Raw genomic sequence first — 15,658 nt, 5'->3', positions numbered from 1 at the left:
AGCAGCGGCAGCTCTGATTACTTGAAGCCAACATCTGGGCTCAAAGGGGCCTCGGAATGCTGGGCTCCAGAGCAGGGAGAGGAGGGGCTTTAGCTAGGGGCAGGGTGGGGGGGCTCTGCTTGCCCTGCCTTCCCAGCAAAAAGGGTGGGTTTTGGGGAGCACTGCTTACCCTTGCCGTCAGTACAGCTCATCTGCTGCCCATCCAGGCAGCATCCTAAACCCTGGCACCCGGCAGCAGCAGGGAGGGACAGAAAGCCACAGCCAGGCTTGTTTTGCTGCAAACATTTAATACAAACCAGGTCCTGAGTACAGTTTTCCCACCACCCAAGCTGCGCAGAGCCAGGCCTGCTCCCCGAGCCCCAGGGAAACAGAACCGGGTTTGGAGCTCGGCACCGCCAGCCCACAGGAAGCCGAGCTGCCTCGTCCCGCAGGCTTCGCTCCTCCTCCGGTGCCAGCTCCGTGTCCCAAGGGAGCCGCTGCCGCAGGCTACACGGGGGAAGGGAAGAACCGGCCCACCTTCCTTGGGGCCGGCCCCTGCCTGCGTGGGGAGAGATGAGTCAGGGGTGCAAAGCGAGCTCCCCTGGGCCCCCACCCACCCCCGGCAGCACTCACGGGGGCCGAGCGGCTGTGCCCACGCAGCTCCGCAGGGTGCTGGGGAGGCAGCAGGTGCCGGCTGGGCTGAGCTGGCTCACCTTTGGCTCCGGGGAGGTTATGGGGTGGAAAAACGTCTCTGCAGGACAGAGGACAATTATCACACCCCAGCCCAGCCATGGGCACCCAGGACCCTTCAGCAGCCACAGAGCAAGGGCAGGTAGAGGGCTGGGACTCCCACACCTCACCTCGTTCACTCCCCAGGGCTGGTGTTGGCACCAGGTTCTCTTGTTCTGCCCCCATGAAGCCTCTCCAGAAGTCGTGTGGCAGTGAGAGGAGCCGAGCCACTACCTGGGCACGAGGACATGAAGGATGAGGATGCTGGTAGTGCCCGAGGCACAGCCCATGTGGGGTCCTCAGGGACCCTTCCTCACCTTGCACTGTCGTGGCGTGTCCTCCATGATGGCGAGCGGCGTGGGGTTGGCTGAGCTGTGTCCCACCAGTGTGGGACCAAACACGCGGGACAGGTTGAATACATCCATCTTGCAATCAGGGCTGCGTGACACCCTGGAAGGTGAAATGTGAGCACACTGCTCAGTCTAGGGGCCCCCCTCATCTTCAGCCGCGTTTCCCAGCTCTAGGGCACAGAGCCTGGGCAAGGAGCAGAGAACTGGGACATGGGGACAGACCCACAGAAGTCCATGCTGGGATGAGCTACTCACCTAAGCAGGTGCAGCATAAGGAAGGCCAGGGTGTCCCTGTTGGCTGGGGGCAGCTTGCTCACCACATGGCGCAGGGCTGTGCTGCAGGTGGCATCATCTGGGATGTCTGTGGCAGCACCGGGAAGGGATGTTAGGGGAAGAGCAGCCCCTTCCTCCCATCCCCATCTTGGGACCCCTGCTCACCGGCAGCCTGCAGGAAGGCAGAGTGGAGGCTGAAGGTGACCAGTGGCTCCTTGAGCCCCCGCAGAAAGTCCTTGAGCACCCCGCACACCACGTGGATGTCAGGCACACTGCTGAGGGCGGGCAGCGTACCCCCAGCCCGCAGCAGCCTCCGCTTCCACTCCCGTACCAGCTGCTCAGCACCTGGCACCCGGTACAGCCCTGTCTGGGATGCAGGGAGAGGGGCTCAGCCCTGTAGGGACCACAGCATCACCATCCCCACTGCCCTGGGCCTTACCTCTGTCAAGCCTCGTGTCTCCACCTCAGTCACACACTGCACCACCAGCGCGGGCACCAGGGGCGGTGTGAGTGGGGCGAAGTCAGCCAGCACACCCTAGAGAAGACAACACTGACCCGCTCAGTGCCCACCACCCAGCCCTGCAGCCAGGGCAGGCAGAGCCCCAGCATCCTGGGACCAATAGCCCAGCAGCCCCATGGGGACATGGAGTGGCCCCCAAGTACCACTATGCCCCCCTCACCTCAAGGGGCCAGGCGTGGCGACGAGGACGGGGCTTGCAGGGGCTGGGGCACTGCTCCCGGCACTTGGGGTGCAGCAGCAGCTGGCACTGCCGGCACTTGACGGCAGCCTTCCCAAAGCGGATGCGGGCACCACAGATGCTGCATGGCTCAGGGCGGATCACCTGGTGAAGTGGAGCAGGTACCAATCTTGCAGGTACCCAGTACCACTCCTCCTTTCCCCTTGAAACCAGCCCCTACTGCCTCCATCCATCTCTCTGTGTAGGCAGAGCTGGGGCAGGGTGATAGAAAAGACCCCTCAGACCCACTCCCCCAGCCCTGCTCCCTTTCCCACAGTAGCCCAGAGGAGGGAGAGAGGCTGGGGTACACACTGTTTTGGAGGTGAACTGATGCTGGATTGGTGGGAGGCGTCGTGGAGGCGAGGGGAAGGGGGGTGGGGCGGGCTGCCCTGCAGAGGATCTGGTGTCAGTGTTGCTCTCCTGCCCCGGCACACAGACGCCCCGATCCTCGCTGGTGCCCCATGCTGTGGTCAGCTCTGTGGAGAGAGGAGGCAGTGGAGGGATCCCCAAAAGGCAAACCACTCCAGCAGCTGGGGATGGGAGGCTGCCACCTCCCACAGAGACCCTGCAGCACCCCAGCTGCCCCAGGACAGTGACATTTGGTATGTCCAGAGCTTCCCAGTACCCCCATGATGGGGGCAAACAGATCCTCTCCCTCCCCCATGGCAGAAGCACCCTGAGGCAGGTCCCACCAATCCTTGAACCTCCCTCCCCAGCCCTTCCTGTCACCTGCACGTGTGGAGACACGGTGTCCCTGGCGAGAGCAGCGTCGTGGCACCAGAGCAGCAGGCAGGAGACTGCCAGCAGGGCCTGGGACCTCAGCAGGAGCGGGCACAGGGGGGACATTTGTCTGCTGAGACAGGTGGCAGTGAGAACACCCCTGGCAGCAGCCCCATGGTGCTCCAACATCTCCCCAGGAGTTCCACCTGCTCCCCAGCCCTGCACAGCCTGGGATGCTGTCACCATGGGCATAGGGGGATACAGACTGCAGGACACAGGCACCCAGAGGGGACAGCTGAGCACCCCCCAGACCCCACAGCACCCACAGGAGTGAGGGTTATGTTGCCTTCTGGCACTGAGGTGGCCCACACACCCCATCCCTGCCCCAGGGCAGACAGGAGTCCCTACTCACAGCATTGTGGGGTGCCACAGAAGACCGGTGCCGCTTCGCCACAACCACAGGGCCAATCTGAGGCGCTAGGGACACACGCTGGGGACAGAGCAGATGGGGTGAAGAGTCGGAAGGGGCCTCCTCCCTGACCCTGCTCCCCTCCACAACCCAGCGCACCCAGGCCAAATGTTCTCAACCCCCATAAAGGTTCTGTCACCCTGTACTCAGTGTTGTTTACCCCACATCAGGCACTGTGGAGACCCAATCCCCCAACCTAGGTCAGTGCCAGCCCTGGGCTGAGGAGGATGGGCCAGGCCTGCAATGCAGAGGTGTGAGTGGAGCACAGTGCTGCACGTGGGGATGAATTATTGAGAAGCCTGGCTGGGCCCTGGTGGAGGGTAATGGAGTTTCTATTGATTGTGGGAGCTTTTCTGAGAGACGGCACTCCCTGCCCAGCATCAATAAATTAAACCCCCTGCCAGGCTCCTTGCAGCCTCCTGTGCTGGGATAGAGAAGTATCTGGGTGCCCTAACCCTGTGTGGCCCAGGACATGCACCCTAGCTGGGCTGCAAGCCTATGGGGACAGAGGATCCCACAGCCATGTTGCAGAACAGCAGAATGGACTCAGGGGACCCTCACCCATGTCAGAGTACAGACCCCAGCACTGGCCCCCATGGGGTGCTGCATCCCAGAAGGTCCCTCCGTACCTGCCTCTCCTGGGATTTGCGCTTCAGGGTCCTCACCACTGTCATATCAACATCCTGAAAGGCAGCAGGGTGGGGGATGGCAGGGCTGCGTGGGGCCAGGGTATCCCCAGCATCCATACTCCAGCAGCAGCCTGGGCCAGCTCACCCCTAACCAAAGCCATGCAAAAGGGTTGCGCCACTGTGGGAGTGGGGCAAAACCACCCCCTTGACACTGGAGAGAAGCTGGACCATAGGACTCACAATGGGTTGCTCCTTACCACATCATCCTCAGTGCGGTCATAGCTGATGTCTGAGTGGGACAGGAGAGACTGGCACGACTCATCTACTGCAGATGACCTACAGAACAAGCTGGGGGTCAGCCTGGCCAGAGCCTCCCCCCCTTGTCTGGCCAGCACCTATTTACACAGATGCTCCTGGGAGCTCAGGGCTGATGCCTCTTTGGAGCCCAAGCATCTCTGCTCAGTCAGCCTCTCAAACCCAGCAGAGGTAAGAGCAACGGGACACAGCTGAGCTGTCCAAAATTCCACCAGCCCTGCTCACCTCCTGCTAGTTGCCAGGGTTGCCCCGAGGCGCCGGCCAGCCAGGGCACTGAGGACAGAGCACTGCTCCCCACTCAGCATCCTGCTGCCCCATGGTTCCCTCATCAGGGACTCGAAGACCAGCTGAAGTTTGCGCTCCTGCAAGCAAAACGGGCTGGTGGTGAGCAAGCTGGTGTCCTCGCAGCCAGAGACGCGGAGTGCCCCCGTGGCCGGCCAGACCCCCCTCCCCGACCTGCTTCTCCAGCTCAGCTTCTGCCCGGTGCCGCTTCTTCATCTCCACCTCCACCTGATTGCGGGCGTGCTTGAGCTTCACCTCCAGTGCCGCCCGCTCGGCCTCCACGCGTGCCAGCTGCTCCCGAGCCCATTGCCTGTCCTGCTCCAGCCGGCAGCATCTTTGACGCGTTGCCTCTAAGCACCGAGCGATCTGGATGCAGTCTGGGGGCAACACAAGCAGGTGGCCAGCCGGGATGAGAGGCTGGCCCCCAGCTCCCCCAGCCCCCGCTGGCAGCATAGCCGGAGGTCCCGGGCTGCCCCAAGCGGAGGGGCTGAGCGCACCCACCTTCCTCCACGCTGCCGCCGAGCTCCAAAAGCTGCAGCACCCGATCCAGCCGGGCCAGGAGCGGCCCGCAGCGCTGCCGCAGCATCCCGCTGTCCTGGGACGGGGCGAGAAGCCCCGCACACACACTGGAGGAGGGGAGCACAGACACCCCTCTCCCCGTAGCGCCTAAACCCACGCTCAGGCCCCAGGACAGCGCAGGCTCCGGGTAGAGGGGCCCTCCCGACCGGCCTATGTGGGCTGGGGGCCGGGGTGGAGCCCTGCCCGGCTCCGCCTCCCCATCCCGCCGCCACGGGGGCTGGGCCCGTCGCCCCGACGGCTCCCGTGGAGTGATAGCATTCCCGGGAGCCCTGGGCGTGGGGTGCCCCGGGGTGCGGGGTGGCAATGCTGGTTGCAGAGTGCAGGGCAAGAGTCCAGGTCAGGATGAGGATGCCGGAGGTGTGGGAGGACCCTTTTGAGGTGGGGTGGCCAGGCACTGGGGCTACCAGATGAGAGCAGATGAGGTGGGTGCAGGATGTTCTGGGGGTCTGGGGGCGTCGGGCGGGAGCACAGAGCGCGGGGGGTGCAGGGGTGCGGGAGTGGGCTGGCTGCTGGCACGGCTTTCCTCAGCCACCCTTCCCTGGGAGCCGGAGGAGCCGATGTCCTTGTCCGCTGTCCCCTGCTGCTGTTCTCCGCATGCAAAGCGGCTGCTGGCGGGAGCCCCCAGCACCAGGGTTCCCGGCCGGGGCCGTGTCCTGCAGATGGAGCCACCTCCCCGCCTCAAAGCCCAGCCGCTGCCCGGTTCTGTGCCCCCCGGGGGTCCCCTGCCCAGGGCCTTCCCGGCGCATCTCCCCATCCGCAGATCTCCGTCTCTCTGCCTGGTGGTCTTGCATCCCCGCAGGGGCTGCGGGCGGGTTTGCGGGGGGCCCCAGTGAACTCCCCCCTCTTCAGTGCCTGTCCCGACCTGCTGCAAATACCGAGAATAGCAGAGAAAATGGCAACACTGCTGGGCGTGCAAGCCCCTGCACACCTCTGCCCCACACCCACCCACCACCCACAGTCTCACAGGCCCCTTGCTTGCCTTCACACTATCCTGGCTTCTGGCGACCCAGAGAAGGGGGTCTGCACCCTATGGACACTCAGCAGCAGGTTCCCCCTGCACCCTGGTGCCTCTTGGGTTTGGCTGTGGGGTGGTTCAACAGGCTCCCTCCCACAAAGGGCCCAGGCAGTGATAAATGAGGGTCATGGGGGAACACCCCCACACCCCAGGGATGCATCTGAGGTGCTTGGTGGGAAAATAGATTTGGCTCATCATTGGCAGTAAGGTCTGGGTGGTGTGGACCCCACCCCAAGGCTTGAACCTCATCAGGGTCACTGTAGGGCTCTGTGGTGCAGGAGACACCAGCTGGGACACTGCCTGATTAGGTGCTGCTGCCCTGGGCCCCAGGCAGCCCCAGGCAGGGTCTCCTTCGGGTACAGAGCCTGGCAGGAGGCTGGATTGTGTTGGCAGCACCCTGGTGGGGCTCAGCTCCACGCTGCACCAGCACAGAGGGCAGAAAGCATTTCTCAAAGAAGCTCCTTCTTCCCAAGGTTGAATGAGTCAGGTTTTGGAGTGACTTTAATTGCTGCTGGATCAATAGGCTTGGCACAGCCAAGCAAAATCCAATGGCATCCCTGGGGGCCTGCCTGCCCAGCCCCCTGCTGCCTGCTTGCCCCTGGGGAGACAGGTGATCTGTGCCTGCAGTTCTGCAGCACCTGCCCAGCTCCCAGCCCTAGAAGGGGAGACCCCATCCAGCATTTGGAGCCAGCACCTCACTTGCTCAGTACTAGCAAGGACATGTATCCCCCAGGAAGAGTGGCAGATGGAGTTGCCAACCCTTGCAAGACATGGCCAGCACTGTCAGGGGGACCCCACACACCCTTGAGTTCTTTCCCTTGCCCGGTGCACAGAGCAGATCAGTGGCATCTCAACCCACCTTGCACCTTAGGCACCAGCCTGGGGTCCCCCAGAAGGGCAGTTGCCCTGGCAGCATGTGGGCATGCCCAGGATGGGTCAGGAGCACTCACCACCCTTCCTGTGTCACCTGCTCCCTCCCATCCAAGCCACCTTGCCTTGGTCAGGCACTGCATAAATAGCTGTTTGTGTCTCCACTCGGCCCCTGTGTGGGAAATAATATCGGCTGATGGAACATAATGCCCTGCTTCACATGTTCAATTTTATCATTTTCCGAGGCAGGCAATCTTCGTTTAAAGCTGAATGGGCTAGGGAATGTTAATGAAGCGCCGGCGCTGCTCTGCACCATGCTTTATCTCTTAGAGAATAATTTGGGTGAGCTCGGAAATAGAGTTCCCAGTCCCAATTCAAGCAGCGGCAGCACCGCGTGCCGATAAAAGTGTAATTCCTGGCCAGCGCATGGCCCTGAATACATGACAACTTAGCCCTTGGGGCCCTGCTGGGATGGAACTGCCTGCAGCTGCCTGCATCTGCCTGCCTGCCTGGCTCCTGTGGGCCTGGCTGCCCTATCTGCCCAGCACCATCCCTGGTGTTCAGCCTGGGCAGGATGGGGTCTGTTGCTCACACTCAACGGGGCTGCAGAGCAAGGCATGCAGCCCAGGGAGGAGAGATAACAGGGAAGGAGCAGAGCTGGGGAAAATTGGTCTCCCTGGACAGACAGGACCCTACAGGTGAATCTGCAGAAGCACCAGCCTGCGGGATACCTGAGGATGGGGCTTCTGCAAGGAGAGGGATGTCCCAGGTCCAGGGATTCCGAAGCACTGAGGCCAGGGAGGCATGAAGAGGTGAGGAGCTTGGGAAGTGGGTGGGAGCTGGGCTGGGGGATCAGGCTGACGGGAGAGGGCAGGGGGGATGGGTCCAAGGGAGCAGCCCCTGCATGAGCATCCTGTCCCAGAGAGAAGGGCAGAGGAGGGAGGACACTCATGGGCCAAGGGCACATGCCTTCCCCCAGGGCTGAGTGGGGTGCTATGCCAGGAAGGGCCCTGGGCCCTGGTGTTGACTGAGGGGACCAAGGTGAATTTGCAGGGGGCATTTGCTGGTCTTCGGAGGAGAAATGCAGATTCGCAGGAGTGAGCAGCTTAAATCTCAAGAAGAATGCCTTCAGTGGTCTACATGGTCCTACTTGAGCCAAGCCACAGGTCTGGCTCCAGCTCCCACGAGACATGTCTGGCAGCAGATCCCTGCATGGTGTAACCCAGGGGCTCTGCCCTCCCCATCCTGTGTGCATCTCACTTGAGCTCCAGAGGCAATGGACAGCTGTGCCCATGGCAGTGAAGCACTCTTTGAACACAAGTCCCCAAGTACTGGGCCATCCTACCCCCAAAGATGATGGGACACCTTGGTTAGCAGAGAGAGGTGTCAGCAGAGCCCCTCAGATGCTAGCCTAAGACTTCTCCAGTAGGACATTGTATGGGTTCTGGGATGGACCTTTCCCCTTGGAATGAGCAGGGCGTGCAGGTTTCCAGCACCGTTAATCAGGGCTGCAAGAGCCTGGATTAATGTGCACTCCAAGGCTCTCCAGTCCCAGCTGTGCTCCAGCCCTCTACTCTCAGCCAGAGCCGCCTCCACGCACTGAATTATCAGCCTGAGTAATTAAGTGGAGAGCTTTGTTTTAATGCAGACATCTGATGCCTTCACACTGAGGAGCACAACAACTGTCGCGGGTGTTTATGCTCTGTGCAACACATCTGGCTCACAGGGAGAAAATCCATCTCTGCCGCTGTGTGAGATTAAAAGGAATGCTGCCTGGGTGGGGAGAGGGGAGGGACGGCTTGGCAGACAGCATGGTGGGCAGGATTTACCCCCAGATATTGCCTCAATGGCTCCTCAAACCCCACTGGCAGGAGGCAGTGGTTCAGGACTGCCAGCAGAGTATGCACCCTCCCCACTCCTCAGTGCACAAGGCAGCAAGACACATTACGAGACAAGGGATAATTATGGGCTTGGAGATAAATGGAAATAGGGCAAAATAAAACATGGGTTTATCGACCGTAGATAGTGCCTGGCTCACCTGATACCTGCTGCTGATAAGGGAGCTGGTATTTGGGGGAGGAGGGAAACAGATCTCAAACCAGCTGCTCTGCCATGCAGGAAATTGTTGCTTTGCACAGATTAAGGGATTAGCACCAGTGCAGCGAGCTGGAAAGAGTCTGGTGCAGGAAGGAGCCAGGCTGTGGTAAGAGAGGAGATACTGGAAAGGTGAGAGACTTGTGCTGAGACCACTGTGGATGCTCTTTTGCCACCCCAAAAGTAAGGGACATGGGAGGGATCTGCCGTTGCCACAAAACACAAACCTTTTCTCTCTGCTTGGCCTCTGAACCACTGGTGCTTGCTCACCACACTCACTTAGGATGTCTGAATGCTCTCATGGATATTTAGTGCCTTTCTTATGTCTTACGAAGTAGCTCAGTTTGCCAGGCAGTGGGATAAGCTGTGCCTTTACAAGCCTCTTCTCCAGTGGCTTCCCCCCAACATCTCACAGCTCTCAGAGACCCCATCACTTCGTGGGTGCTGGCAGCATCAGGATTTCCTCATACTTGCCCTGTGGCAAGGATGTTTCCGTGAGAGCTGGCCCTCAGCTCTGGCAAATCCAGCCTCTGGCTTCTGGGCACCACAGGGAAAAGGGAAGGGGTTAATGGAGTTGAGAAGAAATCTCAAAAAGTCCACAGAGAGGGACTTTTTAAAGTGTGTGTAGTGATAGAATGAGGGGTAATGGTTTTAAGCTGAAAGACAGTAGATTTAGATTTAGTATTAAAATAATTATTTCATGTGAGGGTGGTGAGATACTGGCACAGGTTGCCCAGAGGAGCTATGATTGTCCCCTGCCTGGAAGTGTTCAGAGCCAGGTTGGACGGGGCTGTGAGCAATCTGGTCTAGTGGGAGGTTTGGAACCAGAGGATCTTTAAGATCCCTTCCAACCCAAACCATTCTGTGGTTCCATGAAGGGGACTGCAAAAGGGAGTTCTAAGTGAGGAGAAAGGAGGCTCCAGGCAGGAGTGTAACTGCTGCCTGTGGTGCTCCCAGTGAGAGCATCAAAGGAACTGTTAGGAGAAACTGTTTTCAAGGAGAAAAACTAAAAGTAGTTTCCAGAGAAACCCACACTCTGTGCTGCTCCCCTGCTGGGAAAAATGTGTCTAAATCTGTCCTGGGACCTCTGCCCCTGTGCTGATCTGGCCGAGGAGCAAATGCCGTTGCGGTTCAGTGCAGCCGCCCTGCCGAGGCCCGCCGGGTCCCTGAGCCCCGGCAGCCGGGGATGGCTCAGCTCTTAAAGCGGCGTTGGGGGAGCTTGTACAAGCAGCACAAAAGCAGCCGTCCCTATAGCAGCCCTGAGTAATTTGAGCCTGAGAAATTTGAGCTGGAACAGCAGGGTCGGTACAGCCACCTCCCGGCAAGCAGGCTGATTTATTGCCTGTATGAGCCGAAATTGCTGCCCATGCTGGGCAGAAAGGCAGAAGCAGATCCCCTACCTGGAGAAACTAACGACAGAAGATCAGAAATGCCATGCTAAGAAGACACACGGAACGGCTTGAGACATCCCAGCCAGTTGTGCCTGTCTAGGCATAACTACTGCCCATACTCAACACCATTTCTCAGCTGGACCTCTGCAAGCAGAGTCCGTAGCACAAGCAGAAGACCCCTGAACCTCAGGATGACTGTGGGCACACAAAGGTGGTGGCCTCAGATGGGTGCTATGGGGGCAGCAGGCTGGCTATGGGCATTGCCCCATGGGGACTGAGCATGGGGCTGCGTCCAGCAGCTGGTCTGGATGCGGCCCTGTTTCTTCCAGCACAGCCTGCCCAGGAGCCAGGGCACAGAGCAAGGACTGTGGTACATTCATCTGATGTGGGAGGAAAGGGGCTGCCCCTGCCAAAGCTGCATACACCCTTTTCACAGGGTGCTACCACGCTCCCCATGTGCCCCCCTGCCACCCCATCACCCTCGCCTCCTCTGCTACACCCAGCCCAGGTGATGGATGGTTTTCCCTGCCAACTGGAATTAATTCCCCAAGATGATATATCAAATGTTTTAATAAAAGTCTGATATATCACACCCCTTGTCTCCTGTCCATCGATTCATTTAGCAATTTTACCCAAAAAAGGCAATCAAATCAGACTGGGCAGATTTATTCTGTGTCAGCTCTGAACACATCTTTATTGGTCCCCATTCCCCTGCCCTTGAGGTCCTCAGGAGTATTTTTCTCTTCATATTTGTTCTATTATTTCACTAGGGATGAAGCTCTGATGATTGCCAGTAATTGTTTGGACTGTTGTGCCTTCCTGTTATGAAGATTGTTACCTCACTGGTGGCTGCCTCCTGCTGCCCTGCTCTCCTGTCCTTCTCGGGCAACAATACTGTCTTGGAAAGCGCATTAACAAGCCCCTTAATGACTACAGCCATGCCAGCCCAGCTCACAAAGCTAACTTCTCCTATGGCTTCCCTTGGAGGAGGAGAAGTAACAGAATGTTTTCTGCATTTCTGCAGCTTCATGGATGCCTGAGCCACCTCTGAAACCCCACTGACTCCCTTCATAGATGGATGCTGTCCCGGTATGGGTTTTCATCCCCCCAGTTTTTGGGAACTGAGCCCTCTGGGCAGGGTGTGTTGGTCAGGCAATGCATGGGAGGTCTATGTCGCCAGTGATGGAGAATTTTTGGGTTCCCAAGAGTACCCCTGAGGCTGGCCCCCCCCGCAAAGCTCCCGTGTTGCAGTGTTTGCTCTGCTGCCCACCATCCCAGCACCACCGGCAGCCTCGAGAGCCAGGCTGGCATGGAGCCAAGAGTGATGCCGGGATTAGGCACTGCCTCCTACAAATGAGCTGTTAATTACCATAATCTGGTAATTGAGAAAAATCTAATTATGCAAAGCTAATGGATTTAGAGCTGTGCTGGGGAGCACAGGCCAGGGGAGCACAGATGGGCAGGGCCACCATCACTGGCCCATGGCTGCAGACACTGTGGGGCCTTGCAGCACTTTTCACTTTGCTCTGGGGCCCTGTTAGGCAGCCAGGGGGGTCTGAGCATCCAGAGGTGAGACCTCAGCCCTCTCACCCCACTCCAGATCTGTTGGGTTTGGGCATCATCTCCTCCCTTTGCCTGGACATCTTCATCTCTGGTTTCTCTAGCTTCATGTTCTGGTGTGGGGGAATGCTGTTCCCCCTGCCCAGCTTGAGTGTCCTCCCTGATCCTGACTTCTGCTCCCAGGCCCCAGGACCCTCTAGGTCTCCACTCTGCTCCTACTGCTAGCAAAACAGCCCTTAAGGACCTGCCCAAGCAGGTGTGTCTGTGGCAAATCTGGTAGGGAAAGACAGTATCTTTTATTAGACCATCTGAGATGGTTCAGAAAGGGAGATCACCTCATGGGCACATAGGTGCTTCTCAGTGAACACACACAGATACTTTCCTCAGCTATATTGCTGGCCTCATTAAAGATTTTGCCTCTTCCTGCACACCTCAAGGGCAAGGGATGCTGAGCTATGCCAGACCCAGCACTGTGCCAGGGCTCCCTGTCCCAAGGTAGTGTTATGCTGGAGACCCTGGCAGCATCCCTTCTGTGGCATGCAGGTGGTACCAGCACCCAACACCCCCCTGTGGTCTGTGTCGCTGTCCCCTGAGTGCCCTGCTACCTCTCACCCTCATCCTGTGCTCACAAAAGCCTGATCCCTCACAGCTTTTGGGGAGCTTAAGGAGGTGCGTAAGGCCAAGGGCACAGGAGTTGTGACAAAAGTGATACTTGGCCAGCCCGATGTTTTGGAGCCACGATCCTGCAAATTTGGTGTGGAGCTTGGGATCTTCCTCATATCCCCATGGCCAAAGAGCTGTTGTTCCCCACAACACACTTGCCCATGCCGCTCTCCTGAGCCCATGCAGCCCTGGCTGCGGGATGTGAGGGGGTCTGCCTGTCTCTCCCTCTCTGGGGAGCCCAAACTAAGTGCATGGAGATGGTGGAAGCAAGAAGGACTCCAGCTAATTGCCTGCACCCCCGGGGGACAGGCAGTGAGAGTGCCCCGAGCTTTCCAGGACGTTTCAGCTTCTGGCTCCAGTCCCTACAGGATGCGGTGATCACTAAGTACAGTCTGTGGTCTCGGCACTCAGCGAGCTTCTCGATCGGGGCAGGGTGTGGGCAGTGCTGTGTCACGCTGTGCCGGTGCCGCCCCGGTCCACTGGTGCAAGCTGCCTGACACAGCCCAGCCTGGCTGCTGCCCATTCCTGCCTTGCCACCTGCTCCTCAAACTTCCTCCAGCTCCTTGGGTTCATCAGGGAGAGGCAGCATGTGGCTGGAGGAAGCCAGGAGCCCCCCTCCACACTCTTGGAGTCTGCCCCGGCCCTCGGCAGCCCTTGTGTTGGGGGACTGCCCCACCAGGCCCCCGGTGTGCGATGCCCCAGCCCCGCAGCAGCGCCCGTGCAGCCTGGGGGAGTTTGCCAGCCGATCCACGCTCCACGGCATCCAGCACATCTTCCGGCACCGGCGCTACACCGCCCGCAACCTGCTGTGGCTTCTGGCCTTCCTGGGCTCACTGGCCCTCCTCATCCATACCTATGCCAATTGTGTGGGCTTGTACTTCCAGTACCCCCACAACACCCAGCTGGAAGAGGAGGAGGCACACAACAAGACCTTCCCTGCTGTCACAATCTGCAACATCAACTCTGCTCGCTTCTCCCAGCTCTCTGGCCATGATCTGTATTGGGCAGGGGAGATGCTGGGTCTCCTGGATGGGGCTGGCCGGCCCCTGGCGCATGAGAGTGTGGAGAGGAGCAGGATGGAGGCTCTGCTGAGGACACCAGCCCTGACCGAGGAGAAGACCCGTCCCTTTGACCTGGAGGAGTTTTATGGGCGTGTGGGCCATCAGCTGGACCTGGGAGAGATGCTCGTTCAATGCACATTCGGTGGTGAGAAGTGCAATGGCAGTGACTTCCAGACGGTGAGTGGCCAGTGGCAGGATGTCCTGAGGGGCAGGGAGGGCTGGGCATGGCCCCAGTGATGACACCTACTGTAGGGGCAAGGCTGGGGTGCTGACAAGGGGATCCTAGTCCCTGGTGATGGGGAAGGGGGAAGCTGGCAGGCAGCAATTTTTTGCCAGCTCTAAGGACGCCAGATTTGATGTGAGGTTTGATAGGGCTGGGGCAACACCCATACAGAGCAGAGGTGTGCTGGGCTGGGATGGAGATGCTGTGTCAGGGCTTGTGCTGTGAAGCTGGGATGAGAGGTACTAGGAAAGGATACTTGAAGGACTCTGGTCCTGGGACTCACACAGCCTGGCTCAGTTCCAGCAAAGACAGGCTGTGACCTTCACCTTTGCTCCAGCCTGACCAGAAAGCCTGGCTCTTCACTCCTCCTGGGGGCTCTGGGGGACAACTGAGCTTCCAAGGGCTTGCAAAGGGAGGGAAGGGAAATCCCTGCCTGGAGAGCTTTGGAAGGGAGCAAATCATATCCAATCCTAGCAGACAGGGACCAGGGGACGGACTGCATCCAGGCAGTAGCATCAGTGCACCCAGGAGGGCACAATCCTGACCTGCCATCCAGCATGGAGAGATGCCTGTGGACAGCAGTGCAGGGAGGTGGCTGAGTTCTGGTGTTACTGAAGCCATGGAATCACAAGAGCTCACGGAAGTCCCAGTGATGGATGCTGCTCAACCCCCTTGCCTCAGACACTTGGTACACGTTTGCAGGATCATTCAAGGGTGAGGGAGAGCTTCTGCCCATGTAGGGTTCCAGGGAGCCTCCCGTGCCCTGCTGGGGTGGGGAGAGACAATTGCAAGGCCATTGTAAGGCCAGTGTCCCAAGCCAGGAACTGGCACCACAGCCCTGCCTGCTGTCTCCCTGGGACAATGAACGGGTGGTGCTCACCATCACTGCGCCAGCTCTCCTGGCTGGCAGCCCCTGCTGGCTCGGCAGATGCAGAGTTGCGAGTCAGAAGGGTCCCTAATTTAGCGTGACGGCTCCGCTCATCACACTAATGAGAACAAAGCGGGACTGCCGTGCAGGGCCCTGCTACCAGGTGTCTGACAGCTGTCAGGAGGCATGATTGGGGAGAGTGCTGCTGGGGAAGGGGGACCCCCACCTACCTGGGTGGGACAGCTCAGGCCACTGCCACTGACAGGCTTCTGCCACCCTCCGTCATCTCCCACGGAGCCCTTGGTACCCAGCCAGGCACTGCAGGGCTAGGGTGACTGTCAGCTAGGGTAACCGAGCAGGAGCTGGGCTGGCATTGCATGGGGATGCAGGCAGGGCAGAAGGGATGTCTGGGGTTGCAGGCAGGGCAGAGGCAATGGCCAGGATAAAGCCACTTTCTTCTTCTCTTCTTTGCTCCTGAGTCAACAGCTGAGGATTACAGGGCTGTAAACAAGAGGATCAATGGTGCTGATGGGAACATTTCCTGGTAATAGCTTTGGCCTGTAAAACACAGTGCAGGGGGAGGAAGGGGAGGCTCTGCTCTCACAGTTGTTAACCCTTCCCATCCACAGACATGATCTGGCAAGCTGTGGGCTTGGGCTCGCTCGGGTTGTGTTGGTGCACCACGCCAAGTGAGAGCTGGGTGCTTCTGGGCCCCAAGGACAGGACTGCCAGCAGCTCACAGAGTTTTTGCAGCCCTGGGAACCCAGGTGACCAGCTGATGTGCCAAACGGCTGTGCCTGGACTTGGGCAGGCACCCTGAAACACTGGGGATGCAGCAAGATCAGTGTCTG

The 15,658-nt window shown here is 59.2% G+C and overlaps 2 protein-coding genes across 2 annotated transcripts in view; one reads left to right on the top strand and one right to left on the bottom strand.

Annotated features, from left to right (window-relative positions):
- Window positions 1-267: 267 nt before the first annotated feature.
- LOC139797770 (rac GTPase-activating protein 1-like) lies at window positions 268-5,427 on the bottom strand. The gene is made up of 16 exons (XM_071747595.1): window positions 4,985-5,427; window positions 4,658-4,860; window positions 4,427-4,563; window positions 4,144-4,222; window positions 3,887-3,940; window positions 3,201-3,278; window positions 2,798-2,918; window positions 2,381-2,544; window positions 2,012-2,173; window positions 1,771-1,866; window positions 1,497-1,698; window positions 1,314-1,419; window positions 1,026-1,158; window positions 840-942; window positions 613-730; window positions 268-538 (listed from the first exon to the last, which is right to left on the bottom strand). The coding sequence occupies exons 1-16, from the start codon at window positions 5,067-5,069 to the stop codon at window positions 487-489; spliced, it is 1,893 nt and encodes a 630-aa protein (XP_071603696.1). The 5' UTR covers window positions 5,070-5,427; the 3' UTR covers window positions 268-486.
- Window positions 5,428-13,171: 7,744 nt separating this feature from the next.
- Window positions 13,172-15,658, top strand: part of ASIC4 (acid sensing ion channel subunit family member 4) — a 63,422-nt gene continuing 60,935 nt past the window's right edge. The window contains exon 1 of the mRNA XM_071747593.1: window positions 13,172-13,893. Coding sequence (XP_071603694.1) covers window positions 13,243-13,893 — 651 coding nt within the window. The 5' untranslated portion in view covers window positions 13,172-13,242. The remainder of the gene's footprint in view (window positions 13,894-15,658) is intronic.

Source organism: Heliangelus exortis, chromosome 6 (genome assembly GCF_036169615.1).
Source record: "Heliangelus exortis chromosome 6, bHelExo1.hap1, whole genome shotgun sequence".
Lineage (NCBI taxonomy): Eukaryota > Metazoa > Chordata > Aves > Apodiformes > Trochilidae > Heliangelus > Heliangelus exortis.
This window is presented reverse-complemented; position numbering and strand designations above follow the sequence as displayed.